The 24,795-nt window shown below is 38.8% G+C and overlaps 3 protein-coding genes across 6 annotated transcripts; all 3 read left to right on the forward strand.

Moving 5' to 3' along the window:
• The first annotated feature begins 3,427 nt into the window (after positions 1 to 3,427).
• On the forward strand, positions 3,428 to 6,244 carry LOC122661594 (probable protein phosphatase 2C 27). 2 transcript variants are annotated; one of them, XR_006332905.1, is made up of 5 exons: positions 3,428 to 3,776; positions 3,975 to 4,169; positions 4,361 to 4,566; positions 5,223 to 5,928; positions 6,094 to 6,244. XR_006332905.1 is itself a non-coding variant. In XM_043857044.1 (4 exons), the coding sequence occupies exons 1-4, from the start codon at positions 3,579 to 3,581 to the stop codon at positions 5,779 to 5,781; spliced, it is 1,158 nt and encodes a 385-aa protein (XP_043712979.1). In that variant the 5' UTR covers positions 3,428 to 3,578; the 3' UTR covers positions 5,782 to 6,075. The 2 variants fall into 2 exon arrangements, 1 of the variants encoding a protein (XP_043712979.1); XM_043857044.1 differs by lacking the exon at positions 6,094 to 6,244 and having other exon boundaries at positions 5,223 to 6,075.
• Positions 6,245 to 12,324: 6,080 nt separating this feature from the next.
• Positions 12,325 to 17,227, forward strand: LOC122661591 (glutamate receptor 3.6-like). Of its 2 annotated transcripts, XM_043857040.1 has the most exons (8): positions 12,325 to 12,491; positions 12,900 to 13,201; positions 13,337 to 14,685; positions 14,794 to 15,071; positions 15,611 to 15,642; positions 15,731 to 16,137; positions 16,584 to 17,087; positions 17,120 to 17,227. In XM_043857040.1, the coding sequence occupies exons 2-7, from the start codon at positions 12,937 to 12,939 to the stop codon at positions 17,061 to 17,063; spliced, it is 2,811 nt and encodes a 936-aa protein (XP_043712975.1). In that variant the 5' UTR covers positions 12,325 to 12,491; positions 12,900 to 12,936; the 3' UTR covers positions 17,064 to 17,087; positions 17,120 to 17,227. The 2 variants fall into 2 exon arrangements, with proteins under 2 accessions (XP_043712975.1, XP_043712974.1); XM_043857039.1 differs by having other exon boundaries at positions 16,584 to 17,227.
• A 1,625-nt stretch (positions 17,228 to 18,852) lies between these two features.
• LOC122661479 (glutamate receptor 3.2-like) lies at positions 18,853 to 24,752 on the forward strand. Of its 2 annotated transcripts, none has more exons than XM_043856883.1 (7): positions 18,853 to 19,166; positions 19,728 to 20,098; positions 20,270 to 21,612; positions 21,701 to 21,978; positions 22,590 to 22,621; positions 22,717 to 23,111; positions 24,038 to 24,752. In XM_043856883.1, the coding sequence occupies exons 2-7, from the start codon at positions 19,849 to 19,851 to the stop codon at positions 24,506 to 24,508; spliced, it is 2,769 nt and encodes a 922-aa protein (XP_043712818.1). In that variant the 5' UTR covers positions 18,853 to 19,166; positions 19,728 to 19,848; the 3' UTR covers positions 24,509 to 24,752. The 2 variants fall into 2 exon arrangements, with proteins under 2 accessions (XP_043712818.1, XP_043712819.1); XM_043856884.1 differs by having other exon boundaries at positions 19,814 to 20,098.
• Positions 24,753 to 24,795: the final 43 nt, after the last annotated feature.

A 24,795-nucleotide genomic window follows, 5' to 3' on the forward strand; every position in this document is an offset into this window, starting at 1 on the left:
GATCCAAACTTGACTCTATCTATTACTTGTGCGGTAGTATCCTTTCATGTTCGGTTGTCATAGTAATCAGTTGGATCTTGATCATCAACGTCCGAAGATCTTTCCAATGTTTAAAAATAATATTTTGAACTTTCAAAAATAGAGAGGGGAGAATTATTTTCAAGAGTCCAATCATAGTCTCAATTCACCACGAATCTTTTCACCTTGGAGGGAAAAAAAACCTAAATCCCTTTTTGCCATGGTAAAAAATTTCCGCAATCAATGTAGAGACTTGAGAGAATTTCTTCATTTAGGGTGATTTAATGTTATGATTGACCTCCTGAAATATGAAATCTCATTATTAAATCTCATCGGTTTCTTTTTTGGTTTTTTGGTAAAGAATCTTATCGCTTCTTAGTTACAAACAAAACTCCATCCTTCTTCTGTACCTTTTTTGTCAAGTGGGGTCCATGAAAATGTTTGGTTGTATGTGTCTTGGAATCCTGATCCCATACTTCATGGAACACATGGGGATTGGAGAGTTGCTTTTTTCTCCTGATTTTAGTCATGATTCATGACTTCATGTAGTAGTATATGTCCCAATCTTTCATCATCAGTTCATATATTTCTTCTTAAATTAGCCCTTTCTTCCAAACACTTTGCGTAATAATCCAGGATTCATGCATGTCTCTCATATTTAAAAGTTAAAGCTCGGAGGGGATGAGGAGAGATTCAGATTGGGATGTTCCATGCATGCAATCAATCATTTCTTCGTTCATCCTCTGGCATGGATCCCACCTACTCTCTCCACTCGGACTGTCTTTGTGCTACTTAAAGACAGTTTCTTAAGGTGAATTTATTTTTTGGAAGTAGTTTTCTGTCTGGGAGTGTGGCCTACGTCAGGACTCCCATGTGTCTATCTCTCTTCTTCTCAAAACAAGGGGGTAGAGGTGTCTTTTCATATGGAGAGGAGAGCGATAGGCTCATGGGAGTGCTGACGTAGGCCACACTCCTGGACGGAGTTCTTTTCCCTTTTTTTTTTTCATGGTGATTGAAGAAAATTTAGACAAGGGTATAATTTTTCACTCTATCCTCTGTTGTCTAAGGTCTAAAATATCCTCATTTCATGATTTTATCCTAATCTTCATAGTGAACACGTATGGATTAAGAGATTCTCTCTTCACCTTGGTTGAAAGAAAAATGGTTTATTTTTCTTATTAGACCCAATTACTTTTGGCTTGTGCTCACACATGTATTGACTAGATGCTATGAGAAAAATTAGGGTTATAAACCAAAAATTTTTGTTGCAAAATGAGAGAGGTTTTTTAAATGGCCCAAATATCTACCACACTGCAAGATGAATTAGGTCAAAATTTTATGGACAATTAAACTTAGAGAAAGTTTTTCTTCACCACACCACATCATCCTAGGGTTCACAAACCCTATAGAGTTTTACTATGTTTTCCAAAAGACCCTCCTGATTACCCTTTGTGTGTATCTGAAGTCCTGCTAAGAATAGATTCCCATTCACCATGACTGAAGGAAAACTTGATCCATTAAACTTAAGGTTCCTTGCTCACATGATAAGTATAGGTACAAACAAGTTTTGGTAATTCTAAAAACAAAAAGGGGGTAAAAGATTTGTACATTGTTAGCTTAATTTCAAAATTGCATGCATGCATTCCTCATAAGACTCATCCCCCTGAATTTTTCTCCTCTTAGGTTCCCTACCCGGTTAGGTTCGTAGGTTCCTTTCATAGGGAGGGCGAAAACGACGACCTCACCCCACCCGAGTAGTGTGTTCGGGCAGGGGCTGAGGTTGTCATTTTCGATCCCCTATGAGAGGAACCTACGAACCTGACCGGACAGGGAACCTGAGAGGAGTTAAGACCCATCCCCCTATACAATGTCTCATATATCCTCTATTTTTAATGTTTTCCCATAATCCCCCTCACATTATCCGTGTAGCAAACCCTCTCCCAAAAAATATATATAAAGAATAAAATAGATTATATGATTGAATTTTAATTTAAAATTTGTCAGTTGCAAATCTAGACCATTCCCAAGATAACATTGGTTGAAATTGGCACATCACGGTCCACGTGACACAGCTAGGTGGACTATCAAGTGTTCTCCAAACAATTCTGACAATTGGAAGCTGAGTTAAGCAGAATCCGATTCTATACATACTGAGTCAGACCGAGTTTACCAGAATCCGATCAAATCCAACTGGTTCTTGACGATTCTAGAATGATTCCAATAGCAATCATGGAGACCGGTCGGACCGGACCCTCCCCTTTAAACCATGCCAATAAACGACTTGAAAACCTTAAAGCGGGCGGGGACACCGGTGTATCCAGTTCATAAAGTCTACATAAGCAAACGGCAGAAAACGGTTTGTTCTCAGCCACAAATAAATTTTATCCAATATAAATATGCCACCCGTAATGCAGCGAATCCAATGCTACCCTTCGTAGTTAACGGCCGTTAATTTACTTACCTAACCATCTTCTGATCCTCTGTCTTGAAGAGCGGAAAGAAATGAAAGAATGGCGGGAGGACCACTCAACGACCGTCCATTATCTAATTGTGAAGATCGGACGGGTGGGAAAAGCCAGCCGCACTGATCCATGAACTAAACACAAGGCCATCCGGTCAACCAGAAAAGTATCCACTGGGGAAGAGACACGTGTTAGTAGTTGATCATCACCCTCGTCCCGACAGCTACGAGGGTGACTTGAGAACCTGTGACTTCGGTTGCCAAATCATATTAAATTGGATTTGCCTCTTTCTTCTGCAATCTTCCTTTTTTTTTTTTTTTTTCCTTTCTTCAAAGCATTGATTTCTGCTTATCTCAAATCTACCATTTTATCTATATATCTTTTCTCCACTTTTGTCTTCCAGAGATCTTTCTAGGGTTTCTTCTTTGATTTCTCACAATAGAATAAAGGCAAGTACTTCATATTATCTCTGTCGCCCGTTTCCCTTGGAATCCAATGTTTATAGGCTGTCGTCTTCTGGTACGGCTGCAATTTTAGAAGATATTTGTTTCGTGATTTTGTTTTGCTTCGTTATTTCGAATTGTATGAGTTGGATCCGTTTAATATATTGATTGATCAAATTCTTTGAGGATTGTCGGAATTCTTCGCGAGGTTAAAGAACTTTTCCTGTGAAGATTTCTTGATCTGGTGGAATGGATGGATATGGTGTTTATCGCATTTGCACCTGTAACTATCTTCCTTCTGGGTTGAAGGATATAGGGAACCAGTGAGGAGCTCGACAATTTGATGTCTTTTCAGAATCAACCTCAGGGGACTTTGGTTGGACAATTGAGTTGGGAATTGGGATCTTCAAGATTGGATGCTTATTTATTTATGTTTTTGTGAACTAGATTTTCCACAGCTGTTCGATATCATAACTTAATTGAATTTCATCGAATTACGTTTGAAGTGCTTTGGCTTAACGGCGGTGGAGTTTTGGTGATTGAGGCCTTTGAGTTTTGGGGGTATAATTTATACCAGTCGTTTGAGATTACAGGGTTCAAGGAAGATCCTCGGGTTTGGAATTTGATTGAAGGAAGTGAATGTTTGGGAAGAAACATGGCTGCAGGGACTGATTTTTCGCCCCCATTTACCGTACTAGAAGGAGGGTACAGCAAGGACAATGCATCTTCCATGGAAGATGAGAATTCCGAGATTTCAGAGAGCTTGAAACAAATGAAGACAGGGAAACCTCCACGGCATCTCTCAGTTATTCGGAATTGTATCAGCTCTGCTCGGTTGGCCACATCTGATTTGGTGAGTCATTCGGCTATTCTAAAAATTTCTGAGCACCCCCCCCCCACCCCCCCTCCCTTTTTCTAATAAATTCCTTCACGGTCAATTTAAGCTGAATCCTGTCTTATCCATTTAATGTATCTCTGTATGTTTTGGCTGTTCTTAGCAATTATTTTGAAAATGGCTAAAAGTAACTTTTCCTTTCAGCCTTCTCCCCAGGAGCTCAATATAGGCATTGTTGGAATAAAGTCGCCATCAGATGGAAAATCTGGGTTTTTACCCTTATTTCGTTCAGGAAGCTGTTCTGAGATTGGACCAAAACAGTACATGGAGGATGAACATATCTGTATAGATAATCTTGTTGAACATCTTAGTGGGAACATTAACTTCCCTTCTCCAGGAGCTTTCTACGGGGTAATTGATGACTTTTATTACAGATTGAGGCATAATTGGCATTCATCTTCTGCTAGTATTTATATTTTCTGATAGTTAGCATGTACTGGTGGAGCCCCAATATCTCCTTCTGCCTTGCAATCTTCTGTTAATGGTATCATTTCAGTAATTTTCTTTCATATAAGCCAAGTTTCAAATGTCTCTTTTGACAGGTGTTTGATGGGCATGGTGGTTCAGATGCAGCATCGTTCATCAAAAAGAACATTCTTAAATTTATAGTTGAAGACTCCCACTTCCCCTCTTGCATGGAGACGGCTATTAAGAGTGCTTTTGTGAATGCTGACTATGCTTTTGCTGATGCCTGTACTCTTGACAGCTCCTCTGGCACCACAGCTCTAACTGCTCTTGTTTTTGGAAGGTAACGAATGAACCTGATTTCCGCTATTCCCCCCCAAACAATAAACACACACTCGCATATAAAGAAGAATAATCTTAGGTTTTTGGTTTATGTTTCCACATAAAGATTACATAGAAAATGTATTCCTTTGTGGGGATTTTGGTGAAAGTCAGCTTGAAATGAATAATGAAACTTTGATGCTTTTAATCCAAAGACTAACATTGTAACTTTAGTATGCATCCACATACAAAAATGGCAACAAAAACAAGAAGATGGGTCCTACCCCAAGCAGTGGACTCATCTTGATGAACATATCCTTTATGAGGAGTTTTGTTTATTTAGACAACTAAAATAAATCCTTCTTGGCGTTGCAATGCATGTAGCATGTGTGCTGCAGGCTTGGACCATCATTTGATGGTTGTAACAAAAATTCTTCTAAAATTTGCCTGTCATTACTATCGAATCCAGGCTATTTGTTTTGTTTATGGTTTGCCCTATTTTTCAACATTAGTGCTGGTTTGAACAACTAATCAAAGCATGGAAATTGTGAGACAATTTTCTATTCGTTGTTCAGGTTTTTGAGTTCTTGCACCCTGCTTGTGAGGCAGGAATTTAATCTTGAAGCAGGGATGTTGGTTAGACATGCTATTGCCTGACACATACTATTGCCTGTGCAGGAACATGCTAATTGCCAATGCTGGCGATTGCCGAGCTGTGTTGGGTAAACGTGGAAGAGCAGTTGAGCTCTCCAAAGATCACAAACCAAATTGTACATCTGAAAAACTAAGAATCGAGAAGCTAGGTGGCATCGTGTATGATGGCTATCTTAATGGCCAATTGTCGGTGGCACGGGCCCTTGGAGACTGGCACATGAAGGGCCCCAAGGGGTCAGCATGCCCCTTAAGTGCAGAGCCAGAGTTGCAGGAGACCATCCTGAGTGAGGAAGACGAGTTCCTCATAATGGGTTGTGATGGGCTTTGGGATGTGATGAGCAGCCAGTGTGCAGTGACAATAGCGAGGAAAGAGTTGATGCTCCATAATGATCCAGAGAGATGCTCAAGGGAGCTGGTGAGGGAGGCACTAAAGCGCCAGACGTGTGATAATCTGACAGTGGTTGTTGTTTGTTTCTCTCCAGAGCCACCACCTCGGATAGAGATCCCTAAATCACGGGTGCGGAGGAGTATATCGGCTGAAGGGCTGAATTTTCTAAAGGGTGTTTTGGACAGTAATGAGTGAAAAAAGAGAATGATGCTTGGCGGCCTGTATAAAGATTTAAAGAAAGGAATGGAAGAGGATTTGGAGTTTACCACTGGTGGTGGAGTTGGGTCGATGAATATGGACTTTTTCGAGGCTGCTATGCTCCTTGGCCCGGGCTGTAAGTTTGTAAGTCTTCCCTCATTCATTCAGGGGAATAAAAAGATGATTTCAGATGTAATACATTTTTTGCGATTAAGAAAAAGCCTGTACATCTGAATCAGATTATTTTTTTTATGAAATCAATTGAAAGGCCTAAGCTATTTCATTGTGGTTCCTTGTTCCGCCCAACAGGTGCATGTTTCTATACTCCTCTGCGTCTCAAAGCAAGCTGGAAGAGATGGTGTCTGATTCTGTCATTGGACTCTATCCGCTGCTGACAGCTTGGTATTGTTGTACCATGTTCTTACAAAATTAGTATTTCCATTTTAATATTCCATCTTTGGAACTGTTAATCTAATAATCCTATTGTATACAACGGCTGGATTTTCCACATCAACATCCTTCCACATTGCATAATCAAGTGTATAGTGATTTAGTTCTAAACTTTTTTTTTTCCCATTCTTGATAAAAAAACCTTCAATGCTATAAAATATATCATTTACTTTCCCTGGAAAATTGGCATGATCTCAAGAAGTAACTCTTGAGTTGCACTAAAAAAATTCATCAATGCTGTTAAAAAAACAAAAAATGTCTATTTCTTCCCTTCTATTTAAACTTTAAAGTTGGTACCACTAATTGCTAGTTAGGGATTGACTCATCTCTTTGTTTGTTACACATACTCTCCCTCCCCCCCCCCCCCCCCACCAAGTAGGTGATTCTCATGAATCCTTCACGGTTACCCATCTTGTGGGTTGTACCATTTGAGTGATATGTGGGGAAGGCTAATTGAGACAGTTTCCCTTCACCCACGACGGGGGAGGTATAATGCATTAATGGTGTGGGATGAGGATCTTAATGAAGGTAGATGCATTTTCATCCTATGGGGGGAGTATTAATGACTGTTAGATCGTTTGTTTTCTTTCCTTCACCCATGGTGGTGGAAAACTTTCTCCGTATATTTAGGCCTTGGTGGCCTAGATTGTTGATCTATAAGAAGTCACGGATTCTTTTATACGATCTAAGAAGAATCTGTGGGGATTGGGGAACCTTATGAATCGTAAGTTGATGCTTGGGAAATAAGTAGTGTCAAATCTAAGTCATTTCGGATACCAAAGGAGTTGGTGCTTGGGAAGAGCTTACAGAATTCAATCAAGTAGAATGATTCTTATCAATCTTCTCTTTTTACATGCAATGTGAGGCACATATTTAGTTAGGGTCCATTTGGTTGCAAAGGAAATTAAAGAAAAAGGAATATGAAATTTTCAAACCTAAAAAAAGGGAACTTTTGCATTTACTACTTGGGAAAAAGAACGTTGTCTCATGTGATTTCTACACCTAGATACAGGAACGTGTGAAATTTTCGTCCACCCACTGAAATAAAAAATCTCAGTCATGTTGATGCCCTTGCACATGCTCTCATAGGCCCATACGCTAGGGATCTCTTGCCCTTATTACCCAACATTAATGTATGAATTGCTTAAGTTTTTTACCACATTTAGTCATGGTATACAAAGTTGGGTTCCATTTTCTCCAGAATTAATTACAATGTATATGCAGTTCATTTTCATTGTGATTGATGTGGTTGATCTCTTTCTTCATTTTTACACTATTTCCCTAGGCCGATTTTTAGGGTTCAGATCGATTCTGGCAGATTTCCTTGAGAAACAGGACCAAGATAACTCGTCTAATTCACATTTCAAGAAATTTCGATATTAATGCAGCATGAAAATGTATATTTCAAAAAAGTATTCCCTAATCCAAAATGTGAATTCTCATAATTCTGTTTTATTTTTGGTACGAAAAGCCCCGGAAGTGGGTCAGCTTTATAAGTTTACAAAGGGTTTCAAGCCCAAATAAAGGTAACTCAAAGCCCATTTAGAGATAACATGGGCACAAACATCCTCCTCTCTTTTTACAAAAGAGAGATAAAATCAAAAGAAGGCAAAAGAAGACTAATATCCGTCATAATGATTGAGACTTCAATTAGAAGGGCGTAACCAGTGCACGAGGTTCCCACCACTGTAGGGTCTGGAGAGGGTCATAATATACGCAACATTACCCCTGCTTTTGTAGAGAGTCTGGTAACAGACTCAAATTCATGGCCACTTGGTCACAATAGAACAACCTTATCGTTGCACCGAGGGTTGTCTCAGAGGGTCCAATAAAAAGTGGATACGAATTTGGCAGTTAAAATGGAGAACCCTTTAAATGCCATTGCCACGAGCTACCTTCAATCCCAATTGGATTGCTTTAGTTTCCCCTACAATGGTTGAGCTAGGGAAGACCTGCTCAATTGCTACCATGAATAGGCTCCCAGAAGCATTAAGGACCAGAGGTCACATATTCATTGCTCGAGGTCTTTGGGACAAAGAAGCATCAGTAAAGATATGATACGATCTTGAAGCCCACCGGGTAGGGGGCTGCACTGAGGGAGATGAACCGCTAACACTGGATGAAGAAAGAACTGATAACATCTTAGTCTCACACTTGCTCACCCTTTCCAACCAAGGGCGAAAAGCAGGGATATTCTTCTGAAAGGCCATAGCATTTCGTCTCTTCCAAATCTCCCAAATAATAACTACCTGTGTAGAAAAGCAAGTTGCTCTTTCCTCATTAAGCAGAGCAGCCGAACCCAATGCAAGAGCTAATTTGAGATAGGTCAACCAGAGTGAGACAAGGCTTGCAAAGAAACACACGAGGCAAACCATGCCTGCAACTCTGCAAGGCATGGGGGCATTGCATCAAAGCATGTTCAACAGTCTCAAGAGCACACCCACAATAAGGACAAATGTTAGAAATAACCACATTCCCACACTGAAGGTTAGCCAGGACCCCAATGGCATTTAGGTAGGCTTTTCAAATGAAATTCTGAACCTTTGGGGGGGGGGGGATTCTAATGGACCAAATGATCTTTCAAACTACCTTAGGAGTAAGGACAACTCTCCAACTCGAAGATGTGAAAGGAGTATTGAGAGAAGCTCTCAATCGATATGCAAACCTCACATAGAAAAGCACCTTTGAATGAGGACCCCAACAAATCCTACCATGTCCACATTAAGACTCTTTTGTTCCTAGGATCGGTCCTAACACCATATTTCTCGTACATGGAGGATTAGGAGCCCGGAAAAAATTTTGCTGCTACACTTGTAGCAAGAATGTTCCTGCTACAAGGGTGGCAGCCAAGAAAATGGAATAATTCACTTTCTCATTGGGTTCATAAATACCCTCCTAGGTTTTAGTATTTTCTAAAATACCCTTTAAGATCCCATTTCTTTGGCTGCCAGCATTGTAGCAAGAACATTCCTACTACTAATGTAGCAGCAAAATTTCGTTCAGCCCTGCCCACTATATTGGCTTTTGCTACACACACACCATTGTTTTGTCATTTTCCTTCAGCAGTAGTATATGGCTATATGCCTCATGGAGATTTAAAATGTGGTCCATAGTATTGCAACAAAACCTCATCTTTTTTTTTAACTTACATGCCAAGCATGTGACCAACGCAATATGGGCATGTCTCTCCAGTCACGTTACGTTAAAGAAAAGTACAGTCACCAATGGCTGTCAATGTCTACCCCCTATTTTAGAATGACAAAAAATACCTCCATTGTTTTGTGGTACCATATGGAAACCATTTGAACCCCTCACTCAAAGAATTCTCCCTTGTCATTGGTGAAGGAAAACTCGATTATTTTCATATGACTAACAAGGTTCCATGGTCATGCAAGTTAGTAATAAATAAGGGAAAGGAAGTGCACGACCATTGTGCAAATTCTTGATAATGTTCTTTCACATCTCACTAGTGGACTTCACACATTCTCTTCAATAAAATGCCTTCTAATAGACGATTCATCACTCATCCCCCCTATTGATGTTAAATTGCACCCTGACATTGTGGGGAACCTCTCCCCATAAAGCTAATAAAAAATAAAAACAAATGGATCTTGCTTGGTGTAACCATGGTTGGTTACACTGAACCTAATATCATAATAGTTTTGGACAAAACCTGCTTCAATTCGATTGTTTTTGTACAATAGGTATTTTAGATAGTTAAAATGTAAGCCTCATTATCGGTGTTTGGCTTTAGGACCTGCAGAGGAAAACTTTCTCCTTTGCTTTATATATAAAAGAATTTTGTCTTTTATATTTTTTATAGGTATAGATCTGCCTTAACTTTTTTTTTTCGATAATAAGATATGCCTTAACTCAAAACATATTTCCTTAAAGAAAAGTATTTTTCTGCATGGGAGTGTGACCCATTCCCATGTTTTTATCTCTCTCTTCTTCAAAACAAGAGGGCAAATGTATCTTTTCATATGAGGAGAAAACCGAAAAAAGATAGACTCAAGGGAATCACTCTAGGATAAAATTCTTTTTCCCTTCCTTTAAAATAAGGGGATAGTGTTTACCATGTCGCCAATATGGGAAGGAATGTGTATTTTGCATGCCATACCAATTAATGCCATGAAAAAGATATCATCCACTCACGTTTTAGAATACATGAAAAAATTCATGAGACATTCGCATCACGATATTTTTCTTCTCTTAAAAAGGTTAAAATAAGTCTACATCAAAAGCTCATCCATGATAGAAATAATCTTTTCATCCATCATGATGTGACTTTATCTTGAATTTTTTAGGAGGTGACTTTCATTATTAATTACTTCCCCTTTTACTTTATAGAGGTTGAATTTACATTTTTCCTTTTACCCAAAAAAAATAGAATTTATATTTTTCTCCTTTATATTTTGTTTTGCGTTTTAATCATATTTTACTGTAATCCTCTCAAACGAACGGATAAAACACTTATTTTTGCTTCACATTTTAAACACCATAAACACCACATGTATCTTATGTAAGGGTTCATCAAAAAATACTTCATTAAGAAGTGAAGTTCTCTTTTACCAATAAATTAAAAAAAAAAATGAGATTTCCAATTCAGAACAAACTCAATGTCAATGTCAACGTCAATTCCTGAGATTTTTAATTCAAAACAAATACAAGTGTAAGAGTATTATTTTAATAAAATTTTCATTTAAAAAGTAAATTAACAAGAAAAAAAAATCCTTAGGCAGTTAACGTGTATAGAATATATACCAATAAGGAAGTATAAGACTTGTCCTAATTAAAATATAACCATATCGAATCAATTGTTTATGCTGATACAGTTCCCTATGGAAAAACTAATTCTTATTCTTATTATTTTTTCTTGAAACTTATAATGGGTTGTAGAATATTTTTACATTAATGTTGGATGTTATAGTTGTTTTGAACATTAGTGTACTGTTTTACCAAAAAAATAAAACATTAGTGTATTATTGTTTGTTTTTTGTCCCATTTATTTAAAATCAACAAAAATTGTACTATTCTTTCCTATTTTTTTTTACCGTTCTCTATTTATTTTTTTGAGAAATCGTTTTCTGTGCTGGAGTATGGCCTATACTAGCATTCCCATGTGTCTATCTCTCTCTTCCTCAAAACAAAAAGGTATAAATGTCTTTTCATATGAGAGAGAGAGAGAGAGAGAGAGAGAGAGAGAGAGAGAGAGAGACGAATGAGAATGCGGTGTAGACCACAATCCCGTGTAGAGTTCTTTTTTCCTTTTTTTATCATATAGTTTAAAATTTTGTACCATTTAGAATTAGTACCATCCATTTCCACGCAGCTCTTGTGCCCTGACATGGGGGTGCATAAAATGACCACTGCATCCCTGATCATTTCTGGGGTTCTGGGGTTATAACGGTCATTTTATGCACCCCTATGTGAAGGCGAGGAATGGCATGCGTTGCACAACCGAATGATGTTCTTTCTCCCTTTTTTTATCATATTTTTACTATGGTCTATACAAGTATTGAATTATATGACCCACCATTACCATTTCATAGTATTCTCTCTCTCTCTGTCGGACAGGACACCTCCTTTGAAATTCCAGAGTCCAGACAAGCGGTCCTCTAGACTTCTCTATCTTAACTTGTTGGGAATTTGATCGGGGCCTTGAATTTGGACCACACCACCAGACACCAGTCACACCACAGGTCACATGGTCTCATCTTGCTCTGCCTTTCTTTGGTTTGGCTTTCTGCAGCCATGCAAGCTAACATTCATTTCCAATGTTTTTTTTTCTTCTTCAGGGGATTATTCAATATCGATACGTCATTATATTACACAGTTTTGTCAATCATTCCATAGTCCGACCTATTCTCCTTCTTCTTCTTCTTCTCTTTTGCTTTGTACCCATTTTTACTCTTAATTTCATCAACTTGCTTCCATGGTTCCACCACCACTACCATCGCCATGACTATTATCGAAGATGCCATGGGGACCCATATCAGCACTAGTGTTTTTCTTTTATAATTTTATATTTCCTTCGTTCCTCTGCCTTTTTTGCTCCCCTAAATTTGTTAATCCCAGTTCCCACTCAACCATGCCAGTCCAAGCTCACTTTGTGATTGCCAATTGAACCCTCACTATGTTTCAGATGCAAGTTGTAAGTTTGTAATCCAACCCTCCATCAACTTCATTCTGTTTCCTGCTTCGCTGGGTCGATTCTCTTCTTGCCAATGGAATGTGATCACTTCTGCGTTTCATAGGTGATTTAACTCTGTGATTTCAAGAGGTTTGTCTTTTCGCTTGTTCTTACTTTTTTTTTCAACACTTCTTAAATTGGAAACAAATAGAATTCTCGAACTTTGTCCGATTAATGCGTCCTCTCTTTATTCTAAAAGGAAGTAAGGCGATAATTTGCCCTTTTACTTGTTGGATGTTTGTTTTCATTTTTGGGTTTCGACGTTTGGATTGCAGCTTATGTTAAGATTTCCAATGGTGTTTTTATCTTTCCGACCCATACTCAAATTTTCTTTTACTGAGTTTTGAATTTCAAATTTCTTATTCTTTCCCATATATGTGTAAGTTCTAAGATCCTTATTCCTATTCTATTCTGGGTTTTCAGTCACTGATCTCATTCTGGAAATTTGTCTTCGTTTTCATTTCTGAAACAGGGGGCATATAGTGTCCGTGTCGGCATTACATTTCACCATGACTATGGTTTGGATTCTATTTTCACTGGTTTTCTCTTTTGGGCTGCTCTCAACTGGTGTTGGCATGAACATTTCTTCAAGACCACCCGTTGTGCATCTTGGAGCTATTTTGACCCTGGATTCTGTCATAGGAAAAGTTGCAAAGGTTGCAATAGATGCTGCAGTGGAAGATGTAAATGCCAATTACAGCATTCTTCATGGAGCAAAACTGGTCCTCAAGATGCAGGATTCCAACCATAGTGGATTTCTTGGTATTGTTGAGGGTAAGTTTTTCCAAAGCATCTTTTGATTGTTCTCTTTGGATGCTCAATTGGATTCTAACAGTAGCACCTAAGAGCCTGTGAATCTTGGTAAGGTAATATAAATCTTATGTATGCAAATTGATTGTCTGACTACAGCTTTACAGTTCATGGAGACCGGTATCGTGGCCATTATAGGTCCTCAATCTTCTGTTTTAGCTCATGTGATCTCTCATGTGGCAAATGAACTCCAAGTCCCTCTTGTATCCTTTGCAGCGACTGACCCAACACTCTCTTCACTTCAATACCCTTTTTTTGTGAGAGCAGTGCAAAATGATCTGTTCCAGATGGCTGCAGTTGCTGAGATTGTTGACCACTACAATTGGAGAGAAGTAACTGCTATCTTCATTGATGACGATCATGGGAGAAACGGAGTAGCTGCATTAGGGGATCAACTTGCTCAGAGAAATTGTAAAATCTCTTATAAAGCAGCTATGAGCCCTCAAACGGCCCAGGACGACATTGCCAAGGTACTGGCTAAGGTAGAAATGATGGAGTCACGGGTTCTAATTCTACACACTTATCCTGAGTTGGGTCTCAAGGTATTTGATTTGGCCCATAATCTTGGAATGACAGGAACTGGATATGTTTGGATAGCTACCAGTTGGCTCTCTACCATCTTAGATACTAATTTACCCCTCCCTTCAGTTTCCATGAACTCGATCCAAGGAGTTATCACTTTGCGTGTGCATACACCAGAATCGGAACAGAAAAGAAAATTTTTCTCTAGGTGGAGTAACTTGACCAGGGAAACTAAAAGTCGTCCTTTTGGGTTGAGTGTTTATGGTCTATATGCATATGATACTGTATGGATGGTAGCTCATGCAATTAATGCATTCTTTGATCAGGGTGGGACTATTGCATTTTCCCATGACCAGAGACTGAAGGATGGGCATGGAGGGAATTTGCACCTTGAAGCAATGAAAATTTTTACAGAAGGGAAACTGTTTCTTAAGAACATTTTGCAGAGCAATCTTACAGGTTTAACTGGCCCTATTCAGTTTACTTCGGATGGTTCCCTCATTCACCCTGCCTATGATATCATCAATGTGATTGGCTCTGGTTTCCAGAGGATTGGGTACTGGTCTAACTATTCTGGGTTATCAGTTTTGCCTCCAGAAACGCTCTTCATAAAGCCACCTAACCGTTTGAGTTCCAATCAACAACTACAAAGTGTAGTCTGGCCTGGGCAAACAATGATCAGGCCTCGTGGGTGGGTTTTACCAAACAATGGAAGGCAGTTAAGAATAGGAGTCCCGAATCGAGTTAGTTATCGTGAATTTGTCTCACAAGCGAAAGGCAGTGATGTATTTCACGGATATTGCATAGATGTGTTTACTGCTGCTCTAAACTTATTACCATATGGTGTTCCATATAGATTCATCCCGTTTGGGGATGGTCATAAGAGCCCAAATTACAATGATCTTGTCAATTTGATCGCAACAGATGTGCGTATGGCAATGAAGTTTTTTCTATGAACTATAAATATTCTGTATGTACATATTTTTTTAACTAATTCTTTGACCTCACAAGTTCTCTGATCATTCTCTTTGTAGTTCTTTGACGCTGCTATAGGGGATATTGCAATTGTCACAAGCCGTACAAGGATTGTGGATTTTACACAGCCATATATGGAATCTGGGCTAGTTGTGGTGGCACCTGCTACTGAGTCAAAATCCAGTCAATGGGCTTTCCTACAGCCATTTACCCCAATGATGTGGTTTGTTACAGGTATACTTTTTCTTGTTGTAGGAGCAGTGGTGTGGATTTTGGAGCACAGAACAAATGATGAGTTCCGGGGCCCTCCTAAAAGGCAACTTATCACCATTCTATGGTTAGTATCTTAGAGAATTACCCATCTAATTTTAACCTTTTAAATATAAACTTTAAAAGCATCATGAATGTTATCTTTCTTTTGTGCTAATATGAACCCAACTTCTTAGTAAGCATTTTAGGTTTATCTTCCTCCACCTGAGCATTTTGAATCAAATTAAGAATCCAAACATTGTTAATAACTAATGACTCTGCTTTCAGGAACAATCTTTGATGGTTTGACATGGGATATTTTTTATTAAAACCAACAAAAGAAACAAGTTTGTAATATGATAGAGCTTCAAGTTCAGTTCCAAACAGATTCTTAGTGTAGATTAGCTGAGTGTGATAATTTCATCTAGATTAATGTCGTTGTCTAGCAGAAAATAATTCTGTTCTGTGAGTGATCAAAAAGAGTTTTTATGCTTCTATACATTTTGTAAGCCTGGTAACAGACAATTCTATAGATCCCAGAATATGAAACCACATAACATGCCGGAATTGCATCTTCCTATCCTCAATGCCCCGGCATCTGATATTCCTGTGGCTATCACCTTGCAGGTTTAGTTTCTCAACTATGTTTTTCACCCATAGTAAGTGAAAATGGCAGTGGTTTTTTTATCTTCCCCACCCCACCTGGGTGAAAGGTTTTATGACATTGCAATTTTGTATTCTCTGCAGGAGAAAATACTGTCAGCACACTTGGTCGCCTAGTGCTGTTCATTTGGTTATTCGTGGTTCTGATAATCAACTCTAGTTACACTGCCAGCTTGACTTCAATCCTCACGGCGCAACAACTATCTTCACCCATCAAAGGGATTGAAAGTTTGATAGTAAGCAATGAGCCCATTGGCTTTGCACAGAGTTCTTATGCTGAGAACTATCTGAGTGAGATACTTAACATTCCCAAGTCAAGGCTTGTTCCTCTGGGTTCAGCAGCAGAATATGAGCGAGCTCTCCAAGCTGGTCCCAATAAGGGTGGTGTTGCCGCTGTGGTTGATGAGCGTGCATATGCTGAGCACTTCCTCTCAACTCGATGCAAATTCACAATTGTAGGCCACGAGTTTACCAATTTTGGATGGGGATTTGTAAGTGTTTAAAAAATTTGAAATCTATAGTTCATGCTTATTAGGACAATAAGTTGATTCTCTTTGTTTTACATTTACTTACTTGCACATAAGCACATCATTCAAGTAATACAAAGAAGCTAGTTAAGTACATCTAGAAATATAAAGATTGTTAACAGACAATAGGCCTAAACATCATCAATGAAATGAAAAGGATATATTTCAAACAAAAACCACAAAATAATTGAAATATACATGATATGCCAAGAAATCAAACGTTAAATTTCTTTTTGTCTATGGTATCCTCTTAAATTTTTTATTATTTTTTTTTTTGCTGAATCATTTGTGGAAAAAAGTGTTACTTTAAGTACAAATACTTTTCGTGTGTTGCTCATGTAATGTAGACATCAATTGTTTTATTATTAAGCAAAATATTTTATGGCTTTTTGATTATTTGATAATTGTAGGCCTTCCCGAAAGATTCCCCCTTGGCAGTTGACATGTCAACTGCCATTCTGACACTGTCCGAGAATGGAGATCTCCAGAGGATCCATAACAAGTGGTTGACGAGAAGGGCCTGCAATTCACAAGGGGCGATGCTTGAATCAGACCAGCTTCAACTTCGGAGCTTCTGGGGCCTCTATGCCATATGTGGGTCAGCATGCTTTCTGGCTCTCCTTGTATACTTCATATTGATGGTACGACAGTTCAGCCGGCATTTCTGCGAAAAGCCCGAGTCTTCTGATCAATCTAATTCACGGTCCACATGCCTACGAACATTCCTGTCATTTGTTGATGAGAAGGAAGAGACGATAAAGATCAGGTCTGAAGGAAGACGATCGGAAAGGTCCTTACATAGCAACAAAAAGGAAAATGAATCAACAAATGTTTCCAAGAGAACGGATGGGGAAATATGTTCAGATGACAATATTTATGATGGCAATTAGCTCAATTATTAGTTTTGCCAGACCACAAAGATTTTAAAGATTTTGTCAATTCTCTTGTAGATTCTGAGTATGCAATCCAATTTGTACCCTGTTATGAAATTCCTGACTTGTACAACCAAAAAGGAGAAAAAAAATCCTGACTGCAAGTTGCAATTAAGTAGCATAGCATAAAAAGGGGTACCCTGTCCACGAGGCTCCCGCAACTGCGGGGTCTGGGGAGGGTCGTAATATACACAGCCTTACCCCTGCTTTCACAGAGAAACTGTTTCCAGACTCGAATCTGTGACCATTTGGTCACAATGGAGCAACCTTTCCATTGCACCAAGGCCCGACCTCTAATTAACTAGCATAGCATAGCATCCAGATTCCAGAAACAGGATCTTCCATGAAAATCTATTAATTTGCATGTTCAGTGAACAAGGATACTTCTCATGTCCATTACATATTGGCATGAGAAACAGGGTAGCTTATAAGGTGGTTATGATAGATAATATGGTATGTTGCCCTTGGTGCTGGCTTCCCCTTGGCATGGGTTTGATGTTTTGGAGCACTTCAAAAAGTGACTATCAGAATTCCTTCATATTCATGCAAGAAAGATCTTCCATTTTACAGAAACTGTGGAAAGAACTGAACGAGACAATAAATGGAGTAGTGAAGGGTTTGATAATTAAAACCAGATGGTTGGTTGTGTAATTTTGGTCATACATCTGAATATCTTGGTTTAATCCCTTATTTCAAACATTGTAGTGTTGTACCTGAAGCATTTTCTGTTCATTGTACAGAAAGAAAAGAAACTGATTCATTTCCAGTATGAAATGTAGATATATGAGTGATCCTATGGTTGTAATCACCATCTACTCAAGCATCCAATGGAATTAATGGAGTGTGGGTGTGACCTATCTCCTCCTGTAAGGTCAGAGGAGAAGACCAATAATACACACGTGTTTGTCATTTTTAGTTCTAGCTTTAGCAGAGAAGATCCATGCCACAAGACAGCAACATTGCAACATTTTCTTAACTTTTCTGAGTGGAGATTGGGACCATCATCAAAAGTCAAATTTGTGAGAGAAAAGAGAAGGAGAGTGGAGAAATCAAATTTGCTTCGTTGTGAATCTAACTTCTGACATGGCCCACCTGCAACACAACCTCCAAGAACAATGGATGAATGGTGGAACCTCACCTCTATCTCAGTATCTTGATTTTCTTCCTGACCACACCTCTTGCCGATCTTGGCATCGAGACCCTCTATGTGTGCAACTGTGGAACACAATCTCCAAAATTCCATTCAGTGAAATCCTTCCACTCATCAAATCGACCAAGAGTCCAAAACTCGCACCATTAAACAAAAAGGAAGCAAACAGGGTGAACAAATCGGGTTTTATGATTAAACCCACATTTTTGTTCCTTAACTTTATCCCTTTCATACAAAGCTTGAAGCTTTGGCCTTTTGCGCGGGAAAAAGAAAAAGGTTTGGTACTTCAGGTGGGTGGGTGGGTGGGTGGGGAAGTAAAGAGTATCTCTCTCTCTCTCTCTCTCTCTCTCTCTCGGGTCCCATTCCCATATGCAGAACAATAGCAAGCATCTGCAGATTTTTTAGAAGGAGCCCTTTCTGTGGAAGAAACTAGAAACTGTACTACGGTACCCAAACGCAAGTGAAACTAGATAGTCCACAAGAGTTGCTTTCACCAAATAACCCTATTTCATCCGAAGTCAGACATGTTAAAAGAGGAAAAGGTAGTCTCTCTTCTTTCATCCTCTATGACCCTTCTTCCCTAGTCCCTACCAAAATCAAAACCCTACACCACCGCCATTAGTCACTCAATTCATCATCACCACCACCACTACCACCATCGTCGTACTCATCATTTGTCATCATCAGCCTCCATTAAGGGTTCCATTTTTCAGAACTAGTGCTCTCTCCATTTCTTGCTTAAAATTCGTAGATTCGTTCAACATGGATTCCCATATCTTTCAATTTTAAACACGCCATTAACAACGAGATACTGTGCTGAAGAAAAAGCTCTTGGTAACTTCCATAATACTTGTGTGGGGGATTCAATTGACTTCAATTTTTTTTCTTTTACAAAGAATACTTGCTTGTGGGTAAGTTATCCTTTCTCCATCTTTAAGTATCTGTATCTCTAATATTTAATGGAAAGTGGAGCTGCTGAGTGCAAACCGCCTTACTTCCTTTTCATCTGAGCTCAAACTTTCCATTTTTTTTTTGGGAGGTTTAATGTGATAGCTCTCTTTTCTCATTTGTTTATTTCTCGGTTTTTATGGAATATGGGTTGTTCCCAAATAGGCATCTCCTCTTTTCAGAACGAGTGGACTTTTGCCTTTCTACTCCACTATGATTTATCCGCTCTGGGTTGAGTGTTACCTAGTTCGACCCCAAAAGAACTTGAGAGACGGTTCTTGTTTATTGGTTAGTATTAGAGGACACTTGCTCTTTTGATTTCCTTGCTTCTGGGTTTAGGTCTACACTGAAACCACAACCAACTTTTATTTCGTTGCCAGTTTTGGATCTTGAGCTGAACAGACCTGATTTCTGTTCCTGTTTTTCTAATTGCTTGACTAGATTTTTGAGCTCTTAAAATTTCCTCTTCTTTTATGAGTTTGTAACTAACTTCTGAACTGCTTGTTCTGTTTTTGGTTATTCAGATTTTCCCTGTGGTGGGTTTTTGTTTAGTGTCTTATTGTTTTACCTTCTTCTTGGATTAGTGGGTTTCATGTGCCTCCGGAAGCAGAGAAAATCCATTGTGTTATTCGTCATATAATCACCATGAGTCGGCTCTGTCTTCTACTGGTGTTGGTTTTCAATTTTGGAGCATTCTCAAATGGACTCTCAAGACCTGCCGTTGTGAACATTGGATCTATTTTCACTTTTGCTTCCACAAATGGAAAAGTTGCAAAAATTGCCATGCAGGCTGCAGTAGAAGATGTGAATTCTGATCCCAGTTTTCTTGGTGGAAGCAAACTGAGTCTTTCTTCCCACGACTCCAACTTCAGTGGGTTTCTAGGCATCATAGGAGGTAGTTTTCTTGTTCTTCTATTGATTGTTTGTTTACTTTTGACTTTGTCTGCGTTCTCCCCCACCCCTTTTCGTTCTCTCTCAAGGCAATATGTTATTGTTTTCATCTGTTTGATAGGTCTTTCTTTTCATAATCTAATAGTTGTGCATCCAATTTCATTACTGATCACAGCTTTAAAATACATGGAGACTGATACCGTGGCCATTATTGGCCCTCAGACTGCAATTATGGCCCATGTAATCTCACATCTTGCCAATGAACTCCAAGTGCCTCTTTTGTCATTCACGGCCCTTGATCCCACTCTCTCTTCTCTCCAGTACCCCTTCTTTGTTCAGACAGCTCCCAATGATTTGTTCCAGATGACCGCAATTGCTGATATGGTAAGCTACTATGGTTGGAGGGATGTCATTGCGGTCTACACCGATGACGATAATGGGCGCAATGGTATAGCTACATTAGGTGATAAACTTGAAGAAAGGCGCTGTAAGATTTCTTACAAAGCAGCCCTTCCTCCTGACCCTGCAACTCGAAGCGATGTTCAAGATGCTTTGATTAAGTTGTTAGCATTGGAGTCGAGAGTAATTGTTTTACACAGTTACAAATTATCAGGTCTCGTGGTCTTTGATGTTGCCAACTCTCTTGGAATGATGGGTAGTGGGTATGTGTGGATAGCTACCACCTGGCTCTCTTCTACTTTAGACTCTATGGCTACCTTAGATCCAACAATCAGTGAGAAAACCCAAGGAGTTCTCACATTGCGCCCACACACACTAGATTCAGAAAAGAAAAAAGCTTTCTTCTCAAGATGGAGCCAACTGAGTGGTGGATCTGTAGGGTTGAATCCGTATGGTCTCTATGCCTATGATACTGTATGGATAATTGCTCATGCAATCAAGGCCTTCTTTGAGCAGGGTTGGACCATTTCATTCTCAAATGATTCGAGGTTAACTAATGTAGTGTTAAAAGGTGCTCTGCAACTTGACAAAATGAGCATATTTGATGGGGGAAAGCATTTGCTGGACAATATATTGCATACCAATATGATGGGGCTTACAGGTCCAATTCAGTTTAATCCAGATAGATCACTCATCCGCCCCGCATATGATGTCGTCAATGTGATAGGGACTGGGGTTCGGCAAATTGGGTACTGGTCTAATTATTCTGGGTTATCTGTCATGCTGCCAGAGACACTGTACATGAAGCCACCTAACCGTTCAAGTTCAAGCCAACAACTATACAGTGCAGTTTGGCCTGGGCAGACGACGACAAAGCCTCGTGGATGGGTTTTCCCAGACAATGGAAGGCAGTTGAGGATTGGGTTTCCTAACCGAGCTAGTTTTTGGCAATTCGTCTCTCTAATAAATGGTAGTGATACGGTTCGCGGTTACTCTATAGATGTATTCACTGCTGCCCTAGGTCTGCTACCTTATGGTGTTCCATATAAGTTCATTCCATTTGGAGATGGAAAACAGAATCCAAACTACAATGAACTTGTGGATATGATAACAACAGAGGTCAGTTTTACGTCATCTTTTTCTCAATGTCAAAAGGATAATGGTGGTTATACGTTATTTATTGCGTTTAGTAATTTTGTCCCTACAGGGCTTCGATGCTGTTGTAGGTGACATTGCAATAGTCACAAACAGAACAAAAGTGGTGGATTTTACTCAGCCATATATTGAATCAGGGCTAGTTGTCGTGGTCTCACTGAGGAAGTTAGACTCCAATGCATGGGCTTTCCTGAGGCCATTCACTCCAATGATGTGGGCTGTCACAGCAGCATTTTTTCTTCTTGTTGGTGCGGTTGTGTGGATTCTTGAACATAGAATAAATGACGAATTCCGAGGGCCACCTAAGCAACAGATTGTTACGATTCTGTGGTATATGTTTTTTTCAACTGCTTCCATTGAATTAAAAATTTGTATATCCCGATTTATTGGATGATGAGCATATTACATTCTAGAAATGATCATATGAAACAAATTTAATGGGACAGAAAATGTTTTTAATTCAGTTTAAACCAATTTTGTTTTGCTTATCTGAATTTGAAATTAGTGGATCAGTTTCTATCTTTCAGATTCACTTGCCTCATTTCTGCAGATGAGAGCCTTTCATTGCAGATGGTCATAATTCCCATGAAATATATATTGACTGGCACACTCCCCCCCCCCCCCCCTCTTTTGGCTGACCACTAGTCCATAATACCACAAATTCAAATTCTAAAATCATTAAATTTGCAAATGCTTACTTCAATTACTAATCAAATTACCATAAGATGGATTGAATATTGAAAGTAATTAGCAGATTAAAATAAGGGAAAGGATGTTAAGAGTTCATTTTCTTCTTTACATATGTTTTTTTTTTTTCTTAGTATAGAATGAAACATACTGGTGTTGTTTATGTCTCCCCAACTTGATGTAGTCTATTTTTCCATTGAACATTTGAACACATATCAGGATTTTGATGTGCACTTTGTCTTCTCAATGTGCAGGTTTAGCTTTTCTACTTTGTTCTTTGCCCACAGTAAGTCAAGCCTCACTGATGATTTAAGTTCTCTTCTGCAAGGAGTTTTATGACAACACAACCAATTAATCAAGTTTTTTCCCACCTTTCTACAGGAGAGAACACTATGAGCGCCCTTGGTCGCTTGGTGCTTATCATATGGCTTTTTGTGGTGCTGATAATCAACTCAAGCTACACTGCAAGTCTGACTTCAATCCTCACTGTTCAACAGCTGTCTTCACCCATCAAAGGAATCGAAAGCTTGATAACAAGCACAGAGCCAATTGGATTCCAAGTGGGATCTTTCGCTGAAAACTACTTGAACCAGGAACTAAACATTCCTAAATCTAGACTCATTGCCCTTGGTTCACCAGAAGCCTATGCTATGGCCCTTGAGAATGGGACTGTTGCTGCTATTGTTGAGGAAAGACCATACGTAGATGTCTTCCTTTCAAGAAACTGCAAATTCTCTGCTGTTGGCCAAGAATTTACCAAAAGCGGGTGGGGATTTGTAAGTATCTACTGAACGAGGGCAACTCAATTCCCTACCCCCCAAGTTATCATCTTTGATTCATGATTACAAAATTTTTGAGATAGACAATTAAATCTTGATTTTAGTGAATGACCCTCAATCGAGAAACTGATAGGACCTGCAATAACTTGGCTGAAACACTAATTTATGAATTCATGCTGGGAACATTTCAACTGAAACAAGTTAGTACTAAACCAATATTTCAAACTTCCAACTTTGATATTTATATTGTACTTATGTCTATATGTTCATAAAAAATATTTGTATAAAAAAAGGAAGATTACTTATAAGAACAGTAATTTTATAATTTGGATGACAATTTAAAAAAAAAAAAGGTTACAGGAACCTTGGATTGAAGTTTTGTCAACATTATTATTTTGACTTAACTGTCTTGTTTTTGTATATTTTCTGTTCTCTTAAATTGCAGTGAAATTGTACCTTTCAAGTGCAATTTTCATCACTCTAATACTTGCATAGACATGTCGAAGCATCTGACATCATCATATTTTCCAATTTTCCATGCTTGTTTCAACCCAGCCCAATTAACCACACCTCAACTTAAAAAGAAAAAGGAAAAGAACCATGGACACACACCCATCCTCAAAAATATCTCTTATATTTGTTTCTGATTGGGCAATATCAGTGATCAAGGTAATACAAGCGAAATTGAATGAAGTTGGTTTATAGTCATAACTGTCCTTGGTTTAGACTGTTAAGTGTTTCCTCATTTGGTTAACATGGTTGGTTGTCCATAGCGTTGACTTTTTCCTTAACTTAGGCATCTCAACGAGATTTGTATTCTTCTCTATCTTTGGTTTAAACTCTTTAAAGTATTTCCTCAGTTAACATGGTTGATGCTCCATAAAATACTGAACTTTTCCTTGGATCTTCTTGTTTTATATTAGGCATTTCCAAAAGACTCTCCCCTAGCCATTGACCTATCCACAGCCATTCTGCAACTGTCGGAGAACGGCGATCTTCAAAGGATCCATGACAAGTGGTTGACAGGACAAACTTGTAGTTCACAGCAAGAGATCCAATCAGATCGGCTTCACTTGAAGAGCTTCTCTGGTCTCTTTATCATATGTGGCATTGCATGCTTTGTTGCACTCTTTATATACTTCATTTCGATGATGCGACAGTTCAGCAGTCAGTTTTCCGAAGAATTCGATTCTTCTGGTTCTGGTAGCTCACGATCTGCACGCCTCCAGAGGTTTCTGTCGTTCGTTGATGAGAAGGAAGAGGAATCGAAGAGCAAATCCAAGAGAAAACAAATGGAGCAATCATCAAATATCAACAGTGAGCAAGATGGACAAAGGAATGGATCCAACAGACAGGAAATAGATGGCAATAATTCAGACTGCACTTTTCCCTAATTAATTAGCTTTGTCCACCCTTATTTCATTACTTTCGCACGAAGTCAGTTGATCTTTTGTTCAATACAAGTCTCATATACTGTAAATTGTAAAATATAGATTAAGTTCTTCCCTTCCTCTTACTGGGGGTTAACTTGTAGCTGTTTTTGATTTTTTGAATGTCCATTAAAGTTGGGCATTCATTTGTACTGAACATTAGAGATATATATGGAAACAAGAAGTTCTGAGCATCTAAATATCTTGGCAATGCCATGATTCAATGGTACAATAGGTTTATAGTTCCCATG

This window comes from Telopea speciosissima, chromosome 5, assembly GCF_018873765.1.
Source record: "Telopea speciosissima isolate NSW1024214 ecotype Mountain lineage chromosome 5, Tspe_v1, whole genome shotgun sequence".
Taxonomy (NCBI): Eukaryota; Viridiplantae; Streptophyta; class Magnoliopsida; order Proteales; family Proteaceae; genus Telopea; species Telopea speciosissima.